At 36.5% G+C, this 26,384-nt stretch overlaps 2 protein-coding genes across 2 annotated transcripts in view; both read right to left on the reverse strand.

Moving 5' to 3' along the window:
- Positions 1–26,384, reverse strand: part of LOC111189666 (NLR family CARD domain-containing protein 3-like) — a 273,888-nt gene that overhangs the window by 189,446 nt on the left and 58,058 nt on the right. The gene's annotated exons all lie outside the window — the stretch shown is intronic.
- Positions 18,577–25,300, reverse strand: LOC125789914 (ribonuclease inhibitor-like). The gene is made up of 3 exons (XM_049473013.1): positions 25,081–25,300; positions 20,351–20,524; positions 18,577–19,352 (listed from the first exon to the last, which is right to left on the reverse strand). Exons 1-3 carry the CDS (start codon positions 25,290–25,292, stop codon positions 19,346–19,348), a joined length of 393 nt encoding a protein of 130 aa, XP_049328970.1. The 5' UTR covers positions 25,293–25,300; the 3' UTR covers positions 18,577–19,345.

Genomic DNA, 26,384 nt, shown 5'->3' on the forward strand with positions numbered 1-26,384 from the left:
ATAAATAAATCAGTGGACTGTGTTAACTGTGTCACCTTTATTCTCCCTGGTAGTTGTTTCTCCTGACCGTACAGACGCTAAAGCTAACTGCTCTAGGGTGATACCCACACCTACTTTACTTTATTTACTTTCAGAGCGAGTCACAAGAGTCCAGGTTGAGTTCCCCAGCATGTCTTTCATTTATTAACAGCCTGAAGCACTCACAAATCAACATGGCTATCTTTAACAAAACAGAGGGGAGAGCTAGGGCTGTGACGATAATTTTATTACCGCAATACCGCGGTTATGGGACGTCACCGCGGTGATGAGCTCATTACCGTCATTACCGCATTTTTTTATGGCTGTCAAATCTGATTGACTGCGTTTTGAGCGGTAGTAAAATGCTCCATATAAGCACAACTGTGGTGAATTCAGTATTAATATGTCAAGTCCTACACTATAGGGCTGTGCAATATATCAAATATATTTTGATCGCGATAGATATTGGTGTCAAACGATCTCAAAATTCATAATATCGAATATAAAATTTTTTGTCATTTATCTGTGCTGCCGCTGCACTGGCGCGGCGGCGAATGGGTTAAGCAAAACGCGGTGCGTGGTACTCATTGAGGTCAGAACAGCTCTGGAGTCTCCTGCTCACTTCGTCTCCATTGAGGCTGCTGAAGAGAGTGAAGATTAGCAGCACTAATATTGGCTCGGAAATGGAAGCTACAGGGCAGGCTCAGTAAGTTGAGAAAAAAGGAAGAAAAAGACTCAGAACAGAAGAGAATCATCTGCAAGTTTTGCCGGAAAGTGGTGTCTGCACCTCTCGCCAACACATCAAACTAATTCACCCACCTCAAGGTAAACCATAGAGCCATGTAAGGTGTTCCGTGGTCACATTTTGAGAAAGTAAAATATATTAATTCATTGTCTGGCTGCTGGCTGTTCTGCGTGAGCACCGCGGAGAACGCGCGGCATTGCGCCTCAGTCTTGGGAAAAATAGTAAGGTTGGTTGAAGTGTAGTTCAAACAGCAAAGCAATGATATAAAACGATAACCACCATCTTTACTGAAATGTTGTTATCTGACCAAGTCTGAGGTAAAATGCGCTGCGCCTTGTCTCTTTCACAGCACGCGGAACTGAGTTCAGAACCGCTACAAATATAACCATATAAAACTCAGTTCAGATAAATAAACTTCAGATGAGTAAGGACACGTAAAGTGAAACAAAAATGGTCAAACATAAAGGACAGGTTTCTATTATTTTAAAATGGAACTAATGTCTTTTTTTTGGTCGGTTGTCTCTTGCGAGCCGATTTCTTAACGTCACGACATTTTAATCAACATATTATATGACGCGGGTCCCGTCAGGATATCTTGCGGCACAGACAGAACTGAATTGTTATTGGCGGGAACAGGAGTTTAATCAATCCAGAGGATGTGGGAGCACATTAATAAATAGTTAAGAAAATTGTAATAATCACGCAGTGATTCTCATGCACGCAACAAAAAAACCCTAAGCACAAAAAAGGAGCGGAGAATGGACCGACACGCGCACACACACACCGATTTTTTTTTTGTAATGTGGTAAGAAACGTGACCGCACTATTCAGCGCGGTTTTAATAAATATTTTTTTTAATTTTAAGCACTAAATGTAATTTATTAAATTTATTTAGGACCGCGGGGCAGGTGCGGCAAAACTGTGTATGTGGCGGGCTGATGCGGGATTAAAAGAAGGTTTTTTTTTTGCGGAACGGTAACGGGACAAAAAAGAAATGATGTCTGAATTAATTTCCTCCAATCAAATATAATTTAACATGGTTTAAGAATATAAAATAATTTATAAACAAACGAAATATTTAATATTGAGCTAATAGCCCAAGTGCAAAAATACAAAATCTGTAATACTCTGCACTGCACAATTCAAACGAAATAGCCGTAACGCAGCTGCGCTCCTGCCCTGCGATGCAGCCGAAGCCTGGTGTGAGGCAGCAGAAATTCTGGGGTGAAAACTACATAACTACACAACATAAGGAGACATAATGCACTCCAAATATTCAGGAGGGAAGTGAAATAAATGATACTGTACAGATATAATCTGTATCTAGTAGATATTTAATGAGAAATAAGAAGAGTGTGAATAAAAAAAAAAAACAGACGCCTATCACAGACTTCTTGAGCCTTGAGCCCGAACGGCCCGAGGAAAGGGGTGAGAAATATATTTTTTTCGGGGCCGGGGGTCAGTGGAAAATTTTGCTGTGGATTAATTCGTCTTTTTTTTTTAACGAATATTAGAATATTCGCTACCAATTACTGCCGAATATCCTGAGCTCAAAACCGCTATTCGGGCCAGCCCTAAAATAGATCTATGGATGGAGAAGGGGGAGGCGGACAAGCTCCTCCTTCAAAAAGTCTGCTCGGAAAAAGACAGGTTAGCTGTACAATGACGAATTATACAGGCAGCATATGTTCACTTGTTATGCTGTATTTATGGTTTATGTAGAGGTTGTGTGTAGGCTGTATGGTTTGAAGAATAAAGATCTGTTACCAATAAATTTGTGGTGTTTTTTTTTTTTTTTTTTTGGGGGGGGGGGGGGGGCTGTTTTGGGGTCTCGCGGTTAACCGCAATATCGCGGTGGTGCATCAGTTTTTTACCGCGGTTATAAAAAATCAATACCGCCCCAGCCCTAGGGAGAGCTGTAGATTTTAACTGGCCAAATACGAGAGAGAGAGAGAGAGAGATAGATAGATAGATAGATAGATAGATAGATAGATAGATAGATAGATAGATAGATAGATAGATAGATAGATAGATAGATAGACAGAGAGAGAAAGAGAGAGAGAGAGAGAGAAGCAGCCTCCTAACTTTAATCACTCCTAATCACACACTGCTGCTGCTGATCTGAACAAAGTATAATGAGCTTCACATATGTCTCTTAAAGGGACATGAACCTCAATCTTAACACAAAATCTTCAATATATTTTTTTTTATATTTAATATAAATAACAATTAGGACTGTGCCATATCTTACGCAATAATATCACCAACATTTTTAACATTACAAACGATATTATACCCTGAAATATAGTGCTGAATCACCCATGCCTAATTATCACATCAGGGTACTACTTTAATTACTGTTTTTAGCAAAATAAAAAATCACACTGTTCTCATTTCCCATTATATATCTACTAGAGACAGATTATATCTGTCCAGTGTCATTTATTTTACTTTAATCCTGAATATATGGAGATATTTGGAGTGAATTATTATTAGTATTATGATATTCTGGATTCTGTTACAAATCTGATTAAAAAAATATTGTATTGTTTAATATCTCAGTTAGGGGTGTGAAATGTCATATTGTATGCAGTAATAAAATTAAATTTTCATTTTGTTGCAGTAGTGTATTTGTCATATCACCAAGAGTATCGGTATCGTGAAAATACCATCAAATACTGTGATATTATTTTAGTGCCATATTCCTCACCCCTAAAAATAATAATAATACAAAGCTTGTAAATACAAGAAAAGGTGATGGGATCCTTTTTACTCAACAATAAATTGTCTGAAAACAAGTCATGGAGTCTGGCAGCTCTGAATTTTTACTTTTATTAATCAAATTACTGCTATTTCCCAATCAGTCCTACTGCGGTGGAGCTCAGTTCACATAAATGTCTAAAGATTACTAACCTGAATTCTGATGAAACATAATTTTCCACGTGATTCTGTTGAAGGCATTCCAAGTTTCACACCATCACAACATCTGTTTCTCAACAAGTATTTGGCCAATTAAGTTAAAACTTTGCCTACTTTACCTAACTTACTTATTGAGCACAACTCGATAATTAAAAAATAGGTCTGCAGTTTATTTAAGATAAAAAAAAAATCGAACTAGTTTGATAGTTTTTATAAGATTTTCTCCAATTAGGCAATAAATTTTTATAAAAAACAGGGTATTTTTGATTTTTTTTTTACTAAAATACATACATAATCAGAGCAGACTGGATTGTATTCATAGCGTGATCTATAACTGTCAAATTGTAACCAAATTGACAACTTATTTCCACAAGGTCATTATGACACACATAATAATATTTTTTTAATGAATTTACACCATATTTCAATATTTGTATCACTTTCTGAATTTGAATTGCATTCGAGAGTTTGCATTGTGTTTTGAATTTGCATCTCATTAAAATGAAAGGGTTTATAAATGGTTTACAATTAGTTTATTAATGGTTACTAATAAGGTTGTAAATGCATTAAAAATCATTAATAATCAGTTATAACACATACATAGAAAGGGCAACAATGACCTGTTGTTTGCCAAATAGTGACCCCACAGCCATCTATATTGTTGCCCTTTCTACGTATGTGTTATAACTGATTATTAATGATTTTAAGGCATTTACAACCTAATTAGTAACTATTAATAAACTAATTGTAAACCATTTATGAATCATTTGTAAAGGCAGTCTTATTTTAAAGTGGTACCCTAAAACGTTTTTCATAAATAAATGATATGATTATATGATCAATTATATTATGTGATCTTAATTGACTCACTTTAGGACAGGGGGTCCTGCTCCACTGCTGATGTTCTGAAGATCCATCATTTACTCTTCTTCATTCAAACACAGCTGAACACTGTCGACACCCTGTGAACAGATCAGCCATTAGAATAAATTCATAAGGTGCATTAAACCATATCAGATAAACAAACAGAACAGAACATGGAATTAAGATAATATTTACTGCTATTATTAATCATGTTAACTGTATTATTATTATTATTATTATTATTATTATTATTAATATTAATACATTATGCATCAATACTATAATCATGCACACTATTCTATTATATGAACATGTATTTAAGTATAATGTAAAGGAGCGAGATTGCCTCTGTTGCTCCCCCTGTTGTTTGTACAGCGCTAGTTCACATGAATCCGCCCCTCTTTTTTAGTTTGATATTCGACCTTCAGCGGATGTTCGCGTTTCAGCTGTTCTCTTGCTCAAATACAACCTCCTAAACTCTCCCAGATAACATCCTCCAAACGACAGAGGACCAGAGAACAAACTACAAGCGTTAGATTTTCTCTAAACACCCAACTTTTCCGTTTCTCCGAGGATATTTACTGAAAACAGCAGAGTCACTGCAGCGGCGCTGAAGTTCCTAAGGGACCGTCTATAAAGTACTGACCCTCATTTAAAACGAATGTCAATGAATCCATGTGGATACAACTTCAAAAACACTTTTAGATGTTTCTAACATACTTAAATTATCTGTAGAAAAATACTCTGCAGCTTATCTTATTTACACCTGCTTGCAGACAGCATGCCAACATTAAATACCTAATGCTACAAAGCTTAAATTGTGTATAAAACAGTTACTTCTGCAACAATATCAGGTGAAAACTATTGCAAATAAACAGGTTACTGAAAATGAAGGCTGTGATAGACCACAAGACCACAGCTGTTGGAGACTTGGACAGGAGCTGTAAATTACATGGGCACGTTAAAAAAGGGTATAATTTGCCCAAAAATAGGGAAGAGAGAGACAAAAATCATGCCTGGATAGAATAAAGAGATAGTTGAAACAGGACACAGGAAAGGAACAGTTGATTTTACTGATCCTTAATTTTTTGTATTTGAAGATAAACCATCCATTCGCTACCTTCCTCCTTTTATCCATCCATTCATCCATCAATCACTCCATCCATGCATCCATCCATCCATCCATCCATCCATTCATCCATCCATCCATCCATCCACCCATCCATCCAATACCTTCCTTCCTTTTAGTAAGTTCATTAGGTGTGTCTGTAAAGATTAAAAGTGATTTTAGTTTGTATTTTTTATATTTGCGTGTTACAGTAGCAATGTACTGCATTAAAATGGGCTGTGAATGTTTTCGTTTTAAATGAGGGTCAGTACTTTATAGACGGCCCCTTAGGACCTTCAGCGCGGTTTTCAGTAAATATCCTCGGAGAAACGGAAACTTTGGTTGTTTAGAGAAAATCTAACGCTTGTAGTTTGTTCTCTGGTCCTCTGTCGTTTAAATTATGTTATTTGGGAGAGTTTAGGAGCTTGTATTTGAGCAAGAGAACGGCCGAAACTTTACCAAGCTCTATTTTTTAACTACCCAGCAGATCAAAGCCCACATTAATCAGTAGTGCGCTTTAAATATACATAAACTACACTGTGAGTGTGATCAATAAATATCACTCTATATCTGCGCATTTCTCTTCAGTTTACAGCATTACTGAACTGATAGAACAGACTGTTCTTTATCCAGGTCCAGGTCTGATCCAGTCCCGGTTCAGATCTCCATGCTGATCCTGGTTCTTCCAGTGTAATCAGACACTGAGCTGAGTTTAAAGAACCGGTTCTGGATCTGAGGAACCCTGAGAACCGGTTCTGACTAAGTTCTGTTCTTTAGTTCTGAACTTACCGAGAGAATCCAGACTTCTGTCCTGTTTCTAATGGAGGAGACTGAACTTATTTTCCCTTTCTCCTTCACTGCGTCTTATCTCCCTCTCCATTCCCCCTCTATCCAGCCAAAATCGCAAAGGGTGGGGGAGCCATTGGTGTAGGAACCGGGGGGGGATGGGTGGGACATGTCCCACCTAATATTAGAAACAGGTGGATCTGTCCCCCCAAAAATAAAATAGTTTCACTCAGCTCAGCTGTGACAGCCAATCAGCTTGACACGAGAGTCAGTGTGCGGGGGGGGGGGGGGGGGGGGGGGGGGGGGGAGGGGGGGGGGTGAGAATGCAGCAGCTGATTTTAAAACAGATCTGTATATACAAGATTTTTCTAAAAGAAAGGTAAAGGAGCTAACCATGTAAACTGCTATATTTCTGATAGCTGCTATGTTTAGATGCTCTAATCAAAACATACCAACTCTGACTGTGCTTAATAAAATACAGCCTGTGACAGTCAGGTGGCTTAACTTTGGAATTAGCTTAGTTTAAGAAAAACAAAACTATAACCTGACTAGCCAATAACTATTTCATTTTCATTCATTTAAATAACTAGATATCTAGAAGCTGGATGTAGAGGATAGCCAGAATTTAGTACAGTACTTTATGTTGGTAGTTTAAAGCAGTTTCTTAACCCTGATCTCTGCCCTAAAATTGTGTGTTTTCCACCAGATCCAACTGATCAGCTAATAAACAATCATTTATTGAGTTTTCCTGTTAAAATCCCTTAGCCCCTAATGGAGCCTAATCAATAATTATGTATATCCAGCAGTGTATTAAACACATCATACCACCACTTACTTTATTAAAGTACCTTTAAATCAGAGAAAGCTCTAGAATATGGAGAACAGTGGGAATATGCAGTAGAATATGCAGGAACAGGGTTAAGAAACATTGATCTAAACTGACTTCTGTTCATTTGTAGTTTACAGTAACACCACAGTAAGACCACATGTCCTGACGTCTAACGTTTATACTAACTTCTGACAAAAAAACCCTATGAAAGGTAAAGTTACATTCTTTTTCATAAAAGGACACCATCATAAGAAGTGCTTTCAGTAGAAACAATTAAAAGCGCGGGACACAATGCTACTCAGTTTGGAGAAAATTTAAATATAAAACACACAACACATATTTAATAATAATAATAATAATAATGAAATATTTTATTTTATTTTAAATATTAGGTGAGAACTGATCAGGTTTTGTCATATGTATATAATTCAGACCTTTCACATATATTTTTTCTAGCAACAGTAAATGTAATGTGGAGTAAAATCACCTTTACTTGGATGTAACTAATAATAAACAGAAAGGATTATTTGGGATTTAAAGTAATTCCGCAAATGTTTTTCTAGGAAACCATTGGGGGGGGGGGGGTATGGTTCAAAATAGCAATTGTGTCCCCCCAAATATCAAACCCGCTCCTACGCTCTTGGGCGGAGCTACAGACCAGGATAGCGGTTGTGAGATGTTTATTATCTGTATTTCTTTTTATCATAAAGTCATTAATAATACTGTAACAACAGTGTTTTATTAGTTATTTTATAACAGTTTTATATCCCAATCAAGAACATTTAATAGTAACATTATTATATAAAAAAGAAATGACTTTTACTTACTCATCATTTTGTTCTTGCCCCTCCTGAACTCTCTTCTAACATATTTTTCATTGCCTTGTGATTTCTTTCTCTCTCTCTCTGTCGCTCTAATTGTCTCACTGTTCTCCATTATGTCTTTGTGTTCTACTGGTTCTTTTTGTTCTAATCAAGGAAGATTAATTTTAGTCTGAATTTCTACACATTTGTCTGCCATGTTGACTTAACATTCAAGGCAACACACACATTATTATTTTTCTTTTTGGCGGCCGCTGTAATGTTTTAAAAGTAATAATTAAATTGACCCCACCCCCTCTGTATTTTCACCCATGACTGGATTTTCAAAAAAGCCCAATTTGGCGGAAAAACTGCCAACCTGGCAATCTTTGGCTGTCCCTCAGCACTGAGGGGATTTTAATGAAGTTAGTTTGGGTAAAATCTCTGTAAACTGTGCTGCTGGTAACGAGAGGTCAGAGGTATGATGGTGGATGTAGTGTACCTGAGGTTATTGCTTTGCCCGGCCAGCAGCTCCACCTCACCCCAAACCAGTACGTAATGCTTAAGGACGCGATTTCAGAGGCAGCCCAGGTGTTGGGAAAAGTGAGCTCGTGGTGAATCTTTGTGTTTAAATAAGTTGCTGGTGGAGATTTTTATCGGGTTTAATTGACTGCAGGAGATCAGAGGGGCGTGTTGGTAGATGAGCAGCAGCTCTGTGGGGGAGGAGTCCACATTTTCAGCAGGTTTGGGCTGTTTGGTTGTTTTAATGTTATATTGAGGGAGTTTAAATGTTACAGTAGTTTCTATCACTGGATTTATGTGCTGTACTGGATAATTCATCATCACTAACTCAAAGTAGAGTGCTGTTGGTTTATTAAGTTTATTAAAAGAAAGTTAGTTTTATTTTAAAGTGAGTTTAGGAGCTCCAGGAAGCAGCTGGGTGTGTGTGCAGCTGCTGAGTGGTGGGTATAGTTTTTAACTTAATTCTTCTTTATGTGGAACATGTATCTAAGTGTGTTTTATGCTTTTATATAGAGCGTACATCGATACCTGAAGGTGCTGTGAAGTGAGGTTGAGTTCTGTTCTTCACTGTTCTCTATTAATTGGTTTGTATCATCTGAATGGGGTTTAGATTCTATTTGCTACATAAACAAGTTGGAGGGTCTAATTATTATATCTATATTCTAGGAGTGACCGGTACAGCCAGTGATAATAGCCACTGTTTTTATTCCCTACTCTTATTAATTAAGTCTCTCTGTATTTAAAGTCTTTTTTAAAGCTTAAACTAAATAAAAAGTGAATTTAGTGTTCTGTATGGGCTTTTAACTCAAGTGTATTTTTATCTGGTGCCTTGTAATAGGTTGTGAACATTAGACTTCGTAACCCCCTTAAAATAATAATAGTATATCAATTTGCAGTGTCACAGTTTTGAGGTTCTAAATCGTGTTTTAAGTGTATTCTTATTTCTTGTAATAGTGATTGATTTTCTTTATTTGGTCCTTTACAAATGTATTTTATTTATTTTTATTTATAAATTTTTGTTTTTGTGTTTATTTGTTAAATGAGTTGAAACCTGGCCTAAAAGGTCAAATTCATTACACTCTTAATTATCACTAATTATGAAAGTACTTAAACTATTGGTATCAGCATTGTTACATGTAGAGATTTTAATATATATGTGAAGTTTTATTACGGGTGATTTTATGTGATTTATTTTATGGGTATTTGCTACAGAATGAGTGTCCTGGAAATAAAAGTGCTAACCATGTGTTAATGCTCTGCTGCTCTAGATCTTTTATAGTCGTTATTATTTCCATATTGAATGTTATTTTTCCTGTTTTAGCATCTTTGACACTTTGACTCTTTAAAATCAATCAATCAGTAAATGTGTTGTTAAGCATCAGCCTCATTTAGTTTCTGTGTTGTGTATTAAAGTTAAATTGAGTGTGCTGCTAAAGTGATGAAATAAGGTAACGAGGGGTCACACATACTGTATCATATAGATCCTACATGATCACAGCAGTTACTGAGGTAGAGAGTATATAGTACTGAGTGGGATATAGAATTAGCAGCAGATTTTGCTGATGGGGATAAAGATAAATACTCTGTGCTGCTCTTAAGATCCAAACCCCAACATTACTGATACCAACATGGAGTTCTTCACCACTGAGCCGCTGTCAGTCAGTAAAAGTCCTCTGCTGTCTCTCTACAACTGGAATGGACGAGGACACGCCCACACCTAGAGACAAGATAACTCATCTTTGTTGGTAAGAATTTAATCTGAGTGATCACCTGTCTTGTGAACATCATACATTTTAAACATCATGGGAATAAACTGAATACAGCATTTTAATTTTGGATTTTATTCTTTATTATATATATATAAATGATCATTATTTTAGGGTATTTTTGCAATCAAAATATAATATATATATATATATATATATATATATATATATATATATATATATATATATATATATATATATATATTACAAGAACATACAACTGAAACAATAAAAATAAATATTAAAGTTTTATTCAGTTTAAATGAGTTTCATTTAATTAGTAGAAACAAATAAACCCTAATTTCATATAAATATTATAATAATGTAACAAAAATAATGTAACAAATGTACCACAGAACTGAAGTGCTGCATGTTTAGTACATTCATATAAACTGCACTGAAAATTATATATAGTAAAATTATATAAATACAATATAGACAGAGTTTTAGAATATCATATGGAGCTTTTTTTATTATATAAAATCTTTTGGTAATATAATTGCATATATGATATGATCTGGCACAGCCCTCATTTAAACCTCTATAAAAAGAGCCTAAAGGTTCAGAATGAAACTAAATCTTTCTGGTTGCAGCTCAGTACGAAATCACACAGTTTGACCACACCCCTCCATTCTTTAACATATATTGTGTTTGAGGCTATTCTATAAACTGTATTTAGAATGTCTAAGGTTTACAGTTTATTAATAGAATTATCCTGCACACACTGTCTATTATAAACAGCTACAATAATGATAAGAATATAAATCTTTATAGTTGTGCATTTTTTTCTACCAAAGGATTTTCCCTCATTGAATGAAAGCCGAGGTCTGTGTATCATCTTATACCACAGTGATGCAAATACACTAATAACACTCAAACCAACAACATGTGGTACAACGACAATCACAGCAACCACCTACTTACACCCTGTTAACCACAGACTGACCATCACCAAGGCAACGAGCTGAAATACTAAAGTGACCACCTTTCAACTATATAGCACCCAATTATAAGCAGCTTTGCAACAACATAACAATAACATCAGTTATTAAAAACATTTATCAGCTTTATTACTGCAAAAACATATAGCATGGTATTAGCCCAGCATTATTTAATCACTGCTGAGAACATAATTAATTTAATTAATTTCAGAAAAAAAAACTGAAGAAATGTCAGTAAAATGTTTTACCAGTTGCTATGTTGGGGGATTTCAGCTGAGAGGCGTCTCTCTTTAAAACAAATCATACAAAAGTACATAGATAAACTAATCTAAACGTAACACCACAAAGCTGTAGAGTAATATTTGTAGCTTCTTTTAAAATCTGTCTCAGTGGAGCTGGAGTGGAGTGGAGCTAGAACTGTCAGAAAGGGTTAAATTTGAAGATTTCAGGTTTGGTGTGTGAGTTCTACCTGTACTATGGGTTTATCTTTATCCTACATTTAATCTAACTGCAGTTCTGTTCTCTCTTCCAACATGTTGAACTATCTCCCCAAACGCTGCATCAAACTCGTATCAGCCCCCAATGTTACTGAGCTCAGCCAGCAGAATGAAGCAGCGCTCGAGCGGCGCTTCCAACGCTGGAGCTCAGCTAAAGCTCCTCAACCACAAGCCTAACAAGATACTACCTCAGCACCCTGAAGCTCCAGAGCTGGAGGAGCTCAAGAGGAAGCAGCTTTATCTAAGATTAGTTCATTATATACGGGTTTTACAGCTTTTAAAAGCAGGATTTAAGCTGGGAAGTTCCTCATAAATCCACTTTATCCTGTCAGAGAAATCTTCTGTGTTTTTGGGCTGAAAAATGTCCCCTAGTGATTATTCACACTGTACATGATGAGTTATGGGATATTTAACAATAGAACATTAATTATTCCAGGATTATTGATCTGAACGGGTTGTATCGCTCATGTTTGACCAGAGAGGAACCAAGATGTAAAAAAGGCCAGGGGGTGGAGAGTATGACCCAGGTTATGCCTGTTTTTTTTGGTTGAAAACTCCTGCCATTCAAAATTAAAATAAAGTAAATTAATAATGTTATATATTTGGTGGATTTCACACTAAGAGAAGGAGACCGGCCCACCATCAAATACACTCTATAAAAGACAACGCCACCCAAATTAGATTAGTAGGGTAAGAGATCCCTAGGAGGGTTTCTCTAATAAATGAGTAATAAATTTGATTAAGAAAAATATATATTATTTTATCCAACAATCAGCAAAAAGGGCAGAAATACTGACACTGATCCAAACAAACAGAAAAACAAGAAAACAACAAAAATAATGAGTGTAAAACTCATCAGAACATGATAGTTCACCCCAAATAAAATAAATAAAACACTATCAAGACTATTAAACACACTAACAGCCAAAAATAAATCAATCACTTTTCCTAAAATTAAGCTGTGTGAACACAAAAGCAAATAAATAAATAAATTAATTAAAAAAAAAACAGAAGCACACTGGGTCAATATAAAGTCCCACCATTACAGTAGTTCTACACATAAGGTCCAAAAGTTACTATTAAAACAATACTATTAGCAATAGAGGCCTTGTCTATCTAAGCAGAGCTACTAAAGGCTGTAATATTAAACCCACAATAAAACTGCTAAATGATCAGTTACACAATCAGTTAAAACCCCACACTTTATATGGATGTATCAGTAATATTGCACAGCGCTCAGAAAACTCAAACCAAAGAATTGTGTAGGAAAAACAGCGGCGCACAGCCAACAAGCCCCAGTCCCACTGCAACAAACAAACAATACAAAACTTTTAATCTTCAGTCAGTTTAGAATACTTAAAACATCTCCATTAACCCCCTGTTCTAAACAGCACAGCCCTTTGTAGAAACTAATGTATTAAAAATAAAATAAAATAAAAACACACAATTATAGTTAGTACTCTTTCCAGTGCCAATTCAAATATACCTGTTAATCTATAAACACAATCACTATTATTTATTCCTACACGTACCTACATATCCACATTCAAACTATAACCAGCCTAGACTCAAAGGACTTTCAGAGTCAGGAGGAATCAAGTTAGAACACCTTCCTAATTACTGTGAGATACACTCCAACACATATAGACGCTGATGACTGGAAAGTGCAATCAGTCTATACTAAAATTAAAGCACATAACTCACCATTAATACTATTATATAATTAATAATCACTAATTAAGATCAATATACACATTCACAAACCAGCAGATATATTACACTAAACAACTCCAATGAAACAATCAGATTTACTATTCTCATCTGCACAGTAAGAAAACAAGTTTCCTCGTGCAATTATATTCTTTCTTCGCTTCTCACCAAGTAAACAACAAAGAAAAAAGTAGAAAAATATAATAAAGCAAGAAATAATAAACTAACTAAATACAGTATATAAGTCTTAAATTGGTGTTAAATTTACTTCAATAATTGCAATATGTACATGATTACAGTAATATGTGATATGGATATTATATATTATACACTAGTAAGAACATGATTATCTACAGCAGTAAGATGTGAGAAAAGTGTAAAAGGTTCAGTAGTGCAATTAGAAACCTTGTTGCAGTAAAGTGAACATGCGTCTCAGAGAAATGTCAGTGATGTGTTAACATGTAGAGAGTAAGGTGCAGGTCATTTCTGAGGTAGGTTGAGGAGTCTGATGGCAGTGGGGAAGAACCTGTTCTTTAACCTGCTGGTTTTGCATTTCACTCTTCTATACCTTCGGCCTGAAGGCAGAAGTGTGAACAGTCCATGCTGGGGGTGGGTAGAGTCTTTAAGGATGGAGGCAGCTCTCCTGAGGACTCTCTGGTGGTAGATGTTCTGCAGAGAGGGCAGTGGAGTCCTGATGATCTTCTCAGCAGTCTCTACAGAATCAAACCACCATCAGTTCCAGTACTCACTGGATCACCAAACCATTATCCAGGGGGGAAACCTGCTTCTGATTCCTGGGATGAATCACGGCTGAATCAGTAAAATATCACAAGGCCTGTTTCTTTACCCAAACGGAAGTGACCGCTTATAGATCATGGCCAGACATGCTGCCAATAATTTACCTTAATTTTTATTAATCAATATTTTTAATATCCACTCACCCTGTTAACACCCTGCTAATACAAGTGAATATAAATAAATAAATAAATACATAAATTAATCACTGCAGACCGATTCCCAATAATTCACTTCCCACCGGCAGGAACACCTAAACCCACCAGATGGAGCCAATGGACTATTTTACATACAGTCCCTTACCAGCCCTACTACACCTTACAGACAGTTCATACTGTGGAGGAGAAACAGATACCAGTCTTCACACCTCAATAAAACCTTTCATATGTTTCATAATTAAACACAACAGAATAAACTCCGTTAATTTAGTGGGATCTCTACTTGCAGTTCAGCACCTTAAGCACCAGGGACCGCCAATTTTAAGGGAGAAAAATGTTCATTTCCGTGGTTGAAGCAATTATATTATATTACTATTAATTATATTACTATTAATTATATTATATTATATTATATTATATTATATTATATTATATTATATTATAGTATATTATATTATATTATTCCCCGTGTCTGCGGGTGCTCCGGTGCTCCCACAGTCCAAAGACCTAATTGGATGTCGGATAAAAATTAAAAACTGACCCTTAGGTGTGAGTGTGTGAGTGGATGTGTCTGTGTGTCTGTCTGTGTCTGTCTGCCCTGCGACGGATTGGCGGCCTTTCCAGGGTGTATAGCCGGCTGGTATAGGCTGGTATAGGCTGGTATAGTTGACGATGAGTGAGTAAGTGAGTTTTTGCAACACCATAAAAAAACATTTATCAGATTTATTACTACAAAAACATATAGCATGATTTTAGCTCAGCATTATTTAAGCACTGCTGAGAACATAAATAAATTAATTAATTTCAGAAAACAAAACGAAAAATGTCAGTAAAGTGTTTTACCAGTTGCTATGTTGGGGGGATTTCAGCTGAGAGGCGTCTCTCTTTAAAACAAATCTTACAAAAGTACATAGATAAACTAATCTAAACGTAACACCACAAAGCTGTAGAGTAATATATGCAGCTTCTTTTAAAATCTGTCTCAGTGGAGCTGGAGTGGAGTGGAGCTGGAACTGTCAGAAAGGGTTAAATTTGAAGATTTCAGGTTTGGTGTGTGAGTTCTACCTGTACTATGGGTTTAGCTTTATCCTGCATTTAATCTAACTGCAGTTCTGTTCTCTCTTCCAACATCTCCCCATCTCCCCAAATCTCCCCAAACGCTGCATCAAACTCGTATCAGCCCCCAATGCTACTGAGCTCAGCCAGCAGAATGAAGCAGCGCTCGAGCGGCGCTTCCAATGGCTGGAGCTCAGCTAAAGCACCTCAACCACAAGCCTAACAAGATACTACCTCAGCACCCTGAAGCTCCAGAGCTGGAGGAGCTCAAGAGGAAGCAGCTTTATCTAAGATTAGTTCATTATATATGAGTTTTACAGCTTTTAAAAGCAGGATTTAAGCTGGGAAGTTCCTCATAAATCCACTTCATCCTGTCAGAGAAATCTTCTGTGTTTTGGGGCTGAAAAATGTCCCCTAGTGATTATTCACACTGTACATGATGAGTTATGGGATATTAAACAATAGAACATTAATTATTCCAGGATTATTGATCTGAACGGGTTGTACCACTCATGTTTGACCAGAGAGGAACCAAGATGTAAAAAAGGCCAGGGGGTGGAGCCAGAGTACGACCCAGGTTATGCCTGCTTTTTTTGGTTGAAAACTCCTGACATTCAAAATTAAAATAAAGTAAATTAATAATGTTATGTATTTGGTGGATTTCACACTAAGAGAAGGAGATTGGCCCACCATCAAATGAACTCTATAAAAGACTACACCACCCAAATTAGATTAGTAGGGTAAGAGATCCCTAGGAGGTTTTCTCAAAAAAACGAGTAATAAGGCTGATTAACAAAAATAAATTTTATTTTATCCAACAAGTAGCAAAATATACAGCTCACAGTATTTCAAGGTACTTTCAGTTTTTAGGCAACAGCGGCAATTATTATGGTTACACAAATAAAGGCTCCAAAAAGGGCAGAAATACTGACACTGATCCAAACAAACAGAAAAACAAGAAAACAACAAAAATAATGAGTGTAAAACTCATCAAAACATGATAGTTCACACCAAATAAAATAAATAAAACACTATCAAGACTATTAAACACACTAACAGCCAAAAATAAATCAATCACTTTTCCTAAAAGTAAGCACACTGGGTCAATATAAAGTGCCACTATTACAGTAGTTCTACACATAAGGCCCAAAAGTTACTATTAAAACATTACTATTAGTAATAGAGGCCTTGTCTATCTAAGCAGAGCTACTAAAGGCTGTAATATTAAACCCACAATAAAACTGCTAAATGATCAGTTACACAATCAGTTAAAACCCCACACTTTATATGGATGTATCAGTAATATTGCACAGCGCTCATAAAACTCAAACCAAAGAATTGTGTAGGAAAAACAGCGGCGCACAGCCAACAAGCCCCAGTCCCACTGCAACAAACAAACAATACAAAACTTTTAATCTTCAGTCAGTTTAGAATACTTAAAACATCTCCATTAACCCCCTGTTCTAAACAGGACAGTCCTTTGTAGAAACTAATGTATTAAAAATAAAATAAAATAAAAACACACAATTATAGTTAGTACTCTTTCCAGTGCCAATTCAAATATACCTGTTAATCTATAAACACAATCACTATTATTTATTCCTACACATACCTACATATCCACATTCAAACTATAACCAGCCTAGACTCAAAGGACTTTCAGAGTCAGGAGGAATCAAGTTAGAACACCTTCCTAATTACTGTGAGATACACTCCAACACATATAGACGCTGATGACTGGAAAGTGCAATCAGTCTATACTAAAATTAAAGCACATAACTCACCATTAATACTATTATATAATTAATAATCACTAATTAAGATCAATATACACATTCACAAACCAGCAGATATATTACACTAAACAACTCCAATGAAACAATCAGATTTACTATTCTCATCTGCACAGTAAGAAAACAAGTTTCCTCGTGCAATTATATTCTTTCTTCGCTTCTCACCAAGTAAACAACAAAGAAAAAAGTAGAAAAATATAATAAAGCAAGAAATAATAAACTAACTAAATACAGTATATAAGTCTTAAATTGGTGTTAAATTTACTTCAATAATTGCAATATGTACATGATTACAGTAATATGTGATATGGATATTATATATTATACACTAGTAAGAACATGATTATCTACAGCAGTAAGATGTGAGAAAAGTGTAAAAGGTTCAGTAGTGCAATTAGAAACCTTGTTGCAGTAAAGTGAACATGCGTCTCAGAGAAATGTCAGTGATGTGTTAACATGTAGAGAGTAAGGTGCAGGTCATTTCTGAGGTAGGTTGAGGAGTCTGATGGCAGTGGGGAAGAACCTGTTCTTTAACCTGCTGGTTTTGCATTTCACTCTTCTATACCTTCGGCCTGAAGGCAGAAGTGTGAACAGTCCATGCTGGGGGTGGGTAGAGTCTTTAAGGATGGAGGCAGCTCTCCTGAGGACTCTCTGGTGGTAGATGTTCTGCAGAGAGGGCAGTGGAGTCCTGATGATCTTCTCAGCAGTCTCTACAGAATCAAACCACCATCAGTTCCAGTACTCACTGGATCACCAAACCATTATCCAAGGGGGAAACCTGCTTCTGATTCCTGGGATGAATCACGGCTGAATCAGTAAAATATCACAAGGCCTGTTTCTTTACCCAAACGGAAGTGACCGCTTATAGATCATGGCCAGACATGCTGCCAATAATTTACCTTAATTTTTATTAATCAATATTTTTAATATCCACTCACCCTGTTAACACCCTGCTAATACAAGTGAATATAAATAAATAAATAAATACATAAATTAATCACTGCAGACCGATTCCCAATAATTCACTTCCCACCGGCAGGAACACCTAAACCCACCAGATGGAGCCAATGGACTATTTTACATACAGTCCCTTACCAGCCCTACTACACCTTACAGACAGTTCATACTGTGGAGGAGAAACAGATACCAGTCTTCACACCTCAATAAAACCTTTCATATGTTTCATAATTAAACACAACAGAATAAACTCCGACTCAGAAAATGAAGACAAACATTGTTGGTTTGATTAACCTCTATGGAGTCAATACATTTCATTTATATATGTATTTATTTACTTATTTTACAGGGAAAATGCAGATAAACACTGTTAAACAAAATACAAGTTATTTAATGTATATAGAAAATTTCCAGCTCCTGTTTCTGGTTAGAAGTGCTTAAAAGGAAACAAAACACATTTTAAGGCTCTGTAAAAGTTAAAATAATGAGTTTGGATAGAGTTTATACAGTTTATGAAGGTTTCCACACATTTCTAATTGATTTAAACAACATGATAAAAGTAAAAGACAGTGCTGAACTGATCACTGTCGACTGGTTAACCCTCACTGCTCTGCCTGCTATACAGAATATAAAAGTGTACTATACTGTATGTGTAGATTCAGATCTCTCTAAACCAGATTCCACACCACATTTTAGCACAGCCAATGATTTAGAGCTCGGGGTATTTACCCAAGAGTCTGAAAATGCTGCTCTACCTCTCACTGACTTTCAGTAGGAATTAAGAATCTTCTGGAACCAAAATATCATCTGTGAAAATTTCAGTTTTTGACAGACAAGACTCCCACTTTCCTACTAAACTCCACAATATAGAAATCAACAAGGTTCTATTTCCACTCTGATAAGAAGATTAGAGCTGTTCTGATAATGATCTGTTACTGTTTAGTTCAGCTATTCCAGCTGCTGAACAGCCGGATCTCACTTCAGCTCATATGAACATTTTGGAAGCTTCTAAACTCCACAGAAGTGCTGAATGAAGAGCTGATGAAGAGCCCAGATTGGCCAATAAGAGCAGGTCAGGTTTTCAGAAGCTGGAAAGCAGAAAACAGAACAGAATGATCAGACATGAACACACACTTACAGTCAGCACTCACCTTATTAGATTGTGAAAACATCCACAAGCAACAGAAATTGTATAAAATCCTCTAAATCTAAAACTCTCATTCTCTGTCTGACTGAAACTCACTGAGCACAGTTCCACACACAAGGTGATTCAGAACAGCTTCATCAAACAAACTACAGCTTAATCCTATAAAACCACACACTCACATACCAAACACTTCACACTCTACACTGTAGAGATGGAGACTTTGGGTTATTTTTTTATTAAAATTACTAAATTAACAATGAATTATATGATTAATTATAAATTATATACTGAATACATTACCCCCTTTTCTATATGGTTAATAAAGTGTCTGATAAAACTATATTACTTTTATATGGTTTGTTAATTAAGATAAAAGTTTAATATTGTGCTGCTTCTCTACACAGAGTCGCAATAATGAGTCTTAGAGAGTAATATATTCTCACTGCACTGAGAAAAGGCTGTGAAGTTCATCCTGTGTTTAAAAGTTAAACAGGTTTGATTGAAGTTGATACAATATTTCCAGTGACTGTGAACCACAGTAACACACTCTGTTTCACACAGGTCTGTTTTCACCCTAAACGTCACTAAAATAACGCTCTGATCTGGTTTGTTCTGCAGGTCAATCAAACACCTCCTCCCTTTAAAAAACAGGAAGTTCTTGGTCATGCTGTGATGTTACCCACCTGACTCTCAGCTACAAACAATGGTAGCTTAGCAACACTGCCCAACCATGAACTCAGTTATAACCCAAACATACTGTTTTTATTTCATCAAATCAAAATCACCATTAATTGGTGCATTTGGGTAGCATTCTACCAGTACACTGTATACAATATTACCTTAACAAGTTAACTTAAACCCAACTCTAAAACCATCAATTGTGTGTGTGTGTGTGTGTGTGTGTGTGTGTGTTTCAGAGACAGTAATTCAGTAACTCACTATAGTTTCTCCAGTTTAAAGTGAGGATCCTTCTGTAGATCAGAGAGCAGCTTCTTTCCTGACTCTCCTGGATTATTGGAGATCAGATGCAGCTCTCTCAGGTGTGAGGGGTTTGATTTCAGAGCTGAAGCTAAAGCAGCACAGCCTTCTCCTGTAATACTGCAGTTCATCAGCCTGCAGAGAGAAGGAGTGAAAAGTACAACAGTTGAGTGTACAGTTATATTCACACACTAGGAGTGTAAAGACCCCCCCATACACCCAACCCCCACTAGCTCCTAACAATGTTGTAGGAGCAAGTATAAATAAGCTTAAATATACCTGTGAAAGAATCAGACCTGTAAACGTATATTAACATGTCTTGCAGTCATTAACATCATATAGGCAAACACAGGGTAAGACAGGCATTAGTATTGGATTTTATATACCCTGCATTCCAACCCTCTGCCATTGACCTGTAGAACTACATTAAACACTGCCAAAGAGAGCAGTGTAAATTCCACCCACAGAGAACACTGATAGTTCCACTGAGCTCAAGAAGAGACCTGAATGTTCATCCCTCTCTCGCTCTGTTGTCCAAAAATGATCATGAGCAGCTCGATATACTGATTTACAGGATAATGTACATGATTTGTGGTTGTCAGGGAGACACTATCAATATGCAGGAGAATCCTGTGACTCACAAGATTTAAAGACGAATAAATAAATCATTCTGTTACTTTGTGAGGAAGAAAATTCTCTCCTATAGTGTTACAGATACTACTACAGCTTTACTCCTGAATCCTGCAGTTCATTATTACTCAGGTTCAGTTCCCTCAGAGTTGAGGAGTCAAATTGGGGTCTTAATAAAACAATTACGAAAAAAATGTCCACAAGTTGCTTAATAATCTGATATTGCAAACAAAGAAAAGAACATAAATTACCTTTTTTCACTATTAATGTTTTTTAGGATAAATCTTTTGCAACAACACTTGGCGTTCCATTTTTCTTTTTGCAATACATTCCTTTTTTTGTGTTCATTCGTTTTGTTTGCAAGTCTATTTTGACCTCTTTTTGATGTGAGGTCAGGGGAAGAGGAGGGGGGCGTGGCCAAATTGGAAAAGGGGGTTATGGAGGATTAACGTCATCAGCTGGAGCCTCTGGCGCTATATGTAATGCTGGAGTTCGGCCAGTTCATCCGTCCTGGCCGTCCTGACCGAGCTAACCAGGCTGAACAACAGCTGTTTACAGTTCATAAGTTAATGCTAATCATTTATTTTACATATACATAATTATTAAATTATATAATATTGTTGTTTTCAGTTAAATTGAGCATGAGGCCGAATTTGGCTTCTTTTTCACCAGCATGCTTGCTGCAGTTACATGCGGCCGCCTGTAGATGGCAGATTTTAACAGGAAAAAGCCCCATTAAAACAACACTGTGCAAACGCTTATCGATATGTATTATGTATATATGTATTATTTACAGAATCTGTCACGGACAGGCGTTTCACTGCAGAGCTGAACACAATCAGCCTCCGTAGCCGGGCTACGTCAATGCATGATGACAATCACACAGGCACGTAGCCAGATAGGCTCGGCTAGGCTAGGCTAGGATCCGCTCCACTCTGCATCTAAAATGTTCCGCGATGAAGCCAAACCGACCCTAACGGAGCGGTTCCGCTACATGCAATATTTTCCTTATTCTGGCTGAAGCGATTTTGTAGTTTATGTTGTAACGGAGTTATTTATAGATGATAAAGCCTATAGGTTTGATTATTTTATGGGGATATCATGTTCCTTTTATGTGTATGAAGGCTTTTTGCATTCTCCAGGTTGAAGCACTTTTATTTTGATCTGTTAAATTTGTTTACAAAAGAATAAGAAGATACAGATTTCCGTTGCATTAAATTTATTCCTAGCAGTTTTTCTGAGGCCTTCAAAGTATTTATATCGATATGGAAATTATATCGTATCGACCGAAATTAAGGAACATATTGTGATATAAATATTGGCCATATCGTCCAGCACTAGGGCAAATATATATCTGAGATTTTTTTTGTTCCAGGTGGGATTATTATACCATAGTGTGAGGAATACACAGTGCTGTAACCTCCAGAATACAAATAATATCTGTTCCTGTTTACTCCACACACGTGAACACACAGCAGCACAAACCCACCCTTTACATCATTGGTGTAGGAACCGGGGGAATGAGTGGGACATGTCTCACCCAATATTAGAAACAGGTGGATTTGTCCCCCCCAAAAATGATATCGTTTCACTCAGCTCAGCTGTGCTATTAATGAGGAGTCAGTGACCACTGTGTGAATGGGAAATCTCTTAGCGCCAATCACAGAGCTGGTTAAGGAATTAAGTTCTGCCTCTCAGTAGAAACAGCCAATCAGCTTGCTGGTTTTGCGGCGCAGAGGCGAGTCAGTGTGCTGGTTGGAGGGAAGCCCCTCCCCCTCGCTGTGAGATTTAGAAGCAGGGTACAGAATCAGCTGATGTTAAAACAGATCTGGATATACGGAGATTTTTCTAAAAGAAAGGTAAAGGAGCTAACCATGTAAACTGTGGAGACACTGTTTCTGATAGCTGGTTAAAAAGACACGTCTCTGAATCAAAACACACAGATCAAACCCACTGTGTGATTAATAAACTGCAGCTGTGTTAGTCAGTTAGCTTAACTTTGGAATTAGATAGATAGGGAGTTAAGGTTTAAGAAAAAATAAACTATATATGTAATGTTCATCTTGCCCTGATGTATCTGATCAGCTGATCACTATTTCATTTTCAAACTGTGTTTATTAATTTAAGATCTCAGGACTTATTGTAAGCTATAATGAACAACAATTCATTTAAATAACTAGATATCTAGAAGCTGGATGTAGAGGATAGCCAGAATTTAGTACAGTACTTTATGTTGGTAGTTTAAAGCAGTTTCTTAACCCTGATCTCTGCCCTAAAATTGTGTGTTTTCCACCAGATCCAACTAATCAGCTAATAAACAAACCTTTATTGAGTTTACCTGTTAAAATCCCTTAGCCCCTAATGGAGCCTAAATCATTCATTATGTATATCCAGCAGAGTATTAAACACATCATACCACCACTTACTTTATTAAAGTACCTTTAAAGCAGAGAAAGCTCTAGAATATGGAGAACAGTGGGAATATGCAGTAGAATATGCAGGAACAGGGTTAAGAATCATTGATCAAACCTGACTTCTGTTCATTTGTAGTTTACAGTAACACCACAGTAAGACCACATGTCCTGACATTTCACGCATATTTTTTTCAAACAACATTAATGTAATGTGTTTAGGTTGTAAAGTCACCTTTACTTGGATGTAACTAATAATAAACAGAATACAAAAAAGGGATTATTTGTGATTAAAAGATGTTGTTCTAGGACACTATAGGCTGGGCTTTGGTTCATATTAGCAAATGTGTCTCCCCCAATATCAAACCCGCTCCTACACTCTTACTTTACATCATTTATAAACACAATACAAAATATAATAGCATTTCTGTTTCAGTAAATTAGTGGATAACTCACCTTCACAGCGTGAATGATTATTTAAAAATATACTAAAACAATAAAACAGGTTTCTATCTAACCACAGCACAAAGACGGTACTGGTGCATGTTCACAATGACGGCCTGTACTGTTACACACCTTAAGACAAAAAGAATAGGACAAAATAACAGAAACACTTCATCACTTGGTGTCAAAATATCTTAAACATCAAAGGAGATGTGATAACAACACCACAACACACACACACACACACACACACACACACACACACTCTCTTTCTGAACATCAGCAGGCAGTATGAGTGTTTGTTTAGAGAAATCACCACACAGTCAGTCTGATGAAAATGTAAAGTTCAGAGTGACTTTTCTCTATGAGCAGTTTCTGCATTTCTAATACTGTGTGTGAGTGTGATTGTGGAGGTTTTCAGCATATTCTATAGAGAGTTGATGAAGCAATGGTTCAGCGATGGCTCGGGGGAACACTGTGCAGAGGACTGATGATCATTCTACACACCACCTCCACACACTGGTACAGACTGTGGGTAGTGGTTCTGACCACTACCCAGAATGGTGTGAGTATACGCAGCTTATTTTACTGAGAGGTGTGTAACTATAAGGAAATAAGAAACATTGAGCTGCTTTTTAATGGATGATTTTTACTCAGATTGCTGCGTAATAGTTAAAAGCAGGGGTGGATCTACTGGGGTGGTAAAGGGCAGCTGCCACCCTAAAAGAAAGCCTTGCCACTCCTGCTGCCACCCCAGTTGGCAGCAACGAATTAACCCCTTTCCACACGCCCCCTAGTGGCCATTCCACCGGGGGAAATTGACTCGGCGGACATTTTGAATAACTGTAAACAAATAAATATATATAGTTTTTGCAGTGAAATCACTCTGATATGATGGAGGACACTCGTGGCTGTGAGTGTGTGTGTGTGTGTATGTGTGTGTGTGTGTGTGTGTGTGTGTGTGTGTGCGCGTGTGTGTGTATGTGTGTGTGTGTGTGTGTGTGTGTGTGTGTGTGTGCGTGTGTGTGTGTGTGTGTGCGTGTATGTGTGTGTGTGTGTGTGCGTGTGTGTATGTGTATGTGAGTGTGTGTGTGTGTGTGTGTGTGTGTATGTGTATGTGAGTGTGTGTGTGTGTGTGTGTGTGTGTGTGTGTGTGTATGTGTGTGTGAAGGTGAGATGCTGTTTGTTGTATTTTGATGATCTTACTTCAGTGTCTCCAGTTTACAGTGTGGATTCTTCAGTCCAGCAGAGAGCAGCTTCACTCCTGAATCCTGCAGTTCATTAACACCCAGGTCCAGTTCTCTCAGAGTTGAGGAGTTTGAGCTGAGAACTGAGGCCAGATCTGCACAGCTTTTATCTGATAGATTACACCCAGCCAGCCTGAGAGAGAAATGATAATCCATTAGAAACACTGACATATAAACACACACCCCCCTATTAGTATATATTTGAGATAATTATGCTTTATCCCATAATAGGTATACAAGCCTTTTTTATATTTTTCTAGTAAATATATATATATTGTGTAGAACAGTTCATGTAAAAATATTACACTATTATTTACTGAATTAAAATGAGTGAAGCTGAAGATGTTTTACATATTTAAGAAATGTTTAACATGTTTCCCTTCCTTTACTATAAACAATAATATGCACATGAATACATATACATATCCTCCACACACACAAACTAACTCTAATTTCTTTATCAATAAATTGGTTGGTCAGAAAATTTTCAGTGATTATTCCATCAATTATTAAAGCAAGACATGATCATTCATTTAGCTGAATCTCACACACTGCAGATTAAACTAACACTGAACTTAAATTCAGATAAACAGACATGCATGTACTTCTGATAAAGAGCTCAGAATAGAACACTTTCCCACAGAGAACATGCTGCTCAGTGTATTTCTCTTTATGAGGGTGAAATTAGAATAAGATTATTTAGTATTGTTAAGTGAGAGATCTATATTTATGTGCACATGGTCAGAGGTAGTTTTATTAGTTTAGGGTTTAAATGATTCTGTTGAAACACACTTCAAAAGCAATGTCTGATTTTCTTTTTTTTGACCCACCACCACCCCCTTCTTCAGAGGACTATTAATACTTTAATGTTTATTCATTTATTTGTTTAATTTATATATACATATATACATTTAATATAGTTGGGGGGTTCAGGGTTGGAGGGAGTGAGATGCAGAAGGGGTTACAGGGGGAGAAAAAAAACAAACAAACAAAAACAAAAAAAGAAAAGAAAAAGAAAAGAGAAAAAAAGGAAAGAAAGATACATACATATATATACCAAAATATAGCTAAACAGAAAACAGAATAATGAAGTTATGTGGGATTTTAAAGAATGATTTTGCTACAGTTTATCTTTTGTGGGATTATTGTGATTTACTGTAATGTTTGAATTAGATGTGTCCAAATTGGGTCTGAATCTGTGTTTTTGGTGGGTTCTGAGTGTCTAGAGAGAGATAGTCTGTTAGTAGATTTTTCCAGTGATTG

This window comes from Astyanax mexicanus, unplaced genomic scaffold (genome assembly GCF_023375975.1).
Source record: "Astyanax mexicanus isolate ESR-SI-001 unplaced genomic scaffold, AstMex3_surface scaffold_32, whole genome shotgun sequence".
In the NCBI taxonomy this organism is placed as follows: Eukaryota; Metazoa; Chordata; class Actinopteri; order Characiformes; family Acestrorhamphidae; genus Astyanax; species Astyanax mexicanus.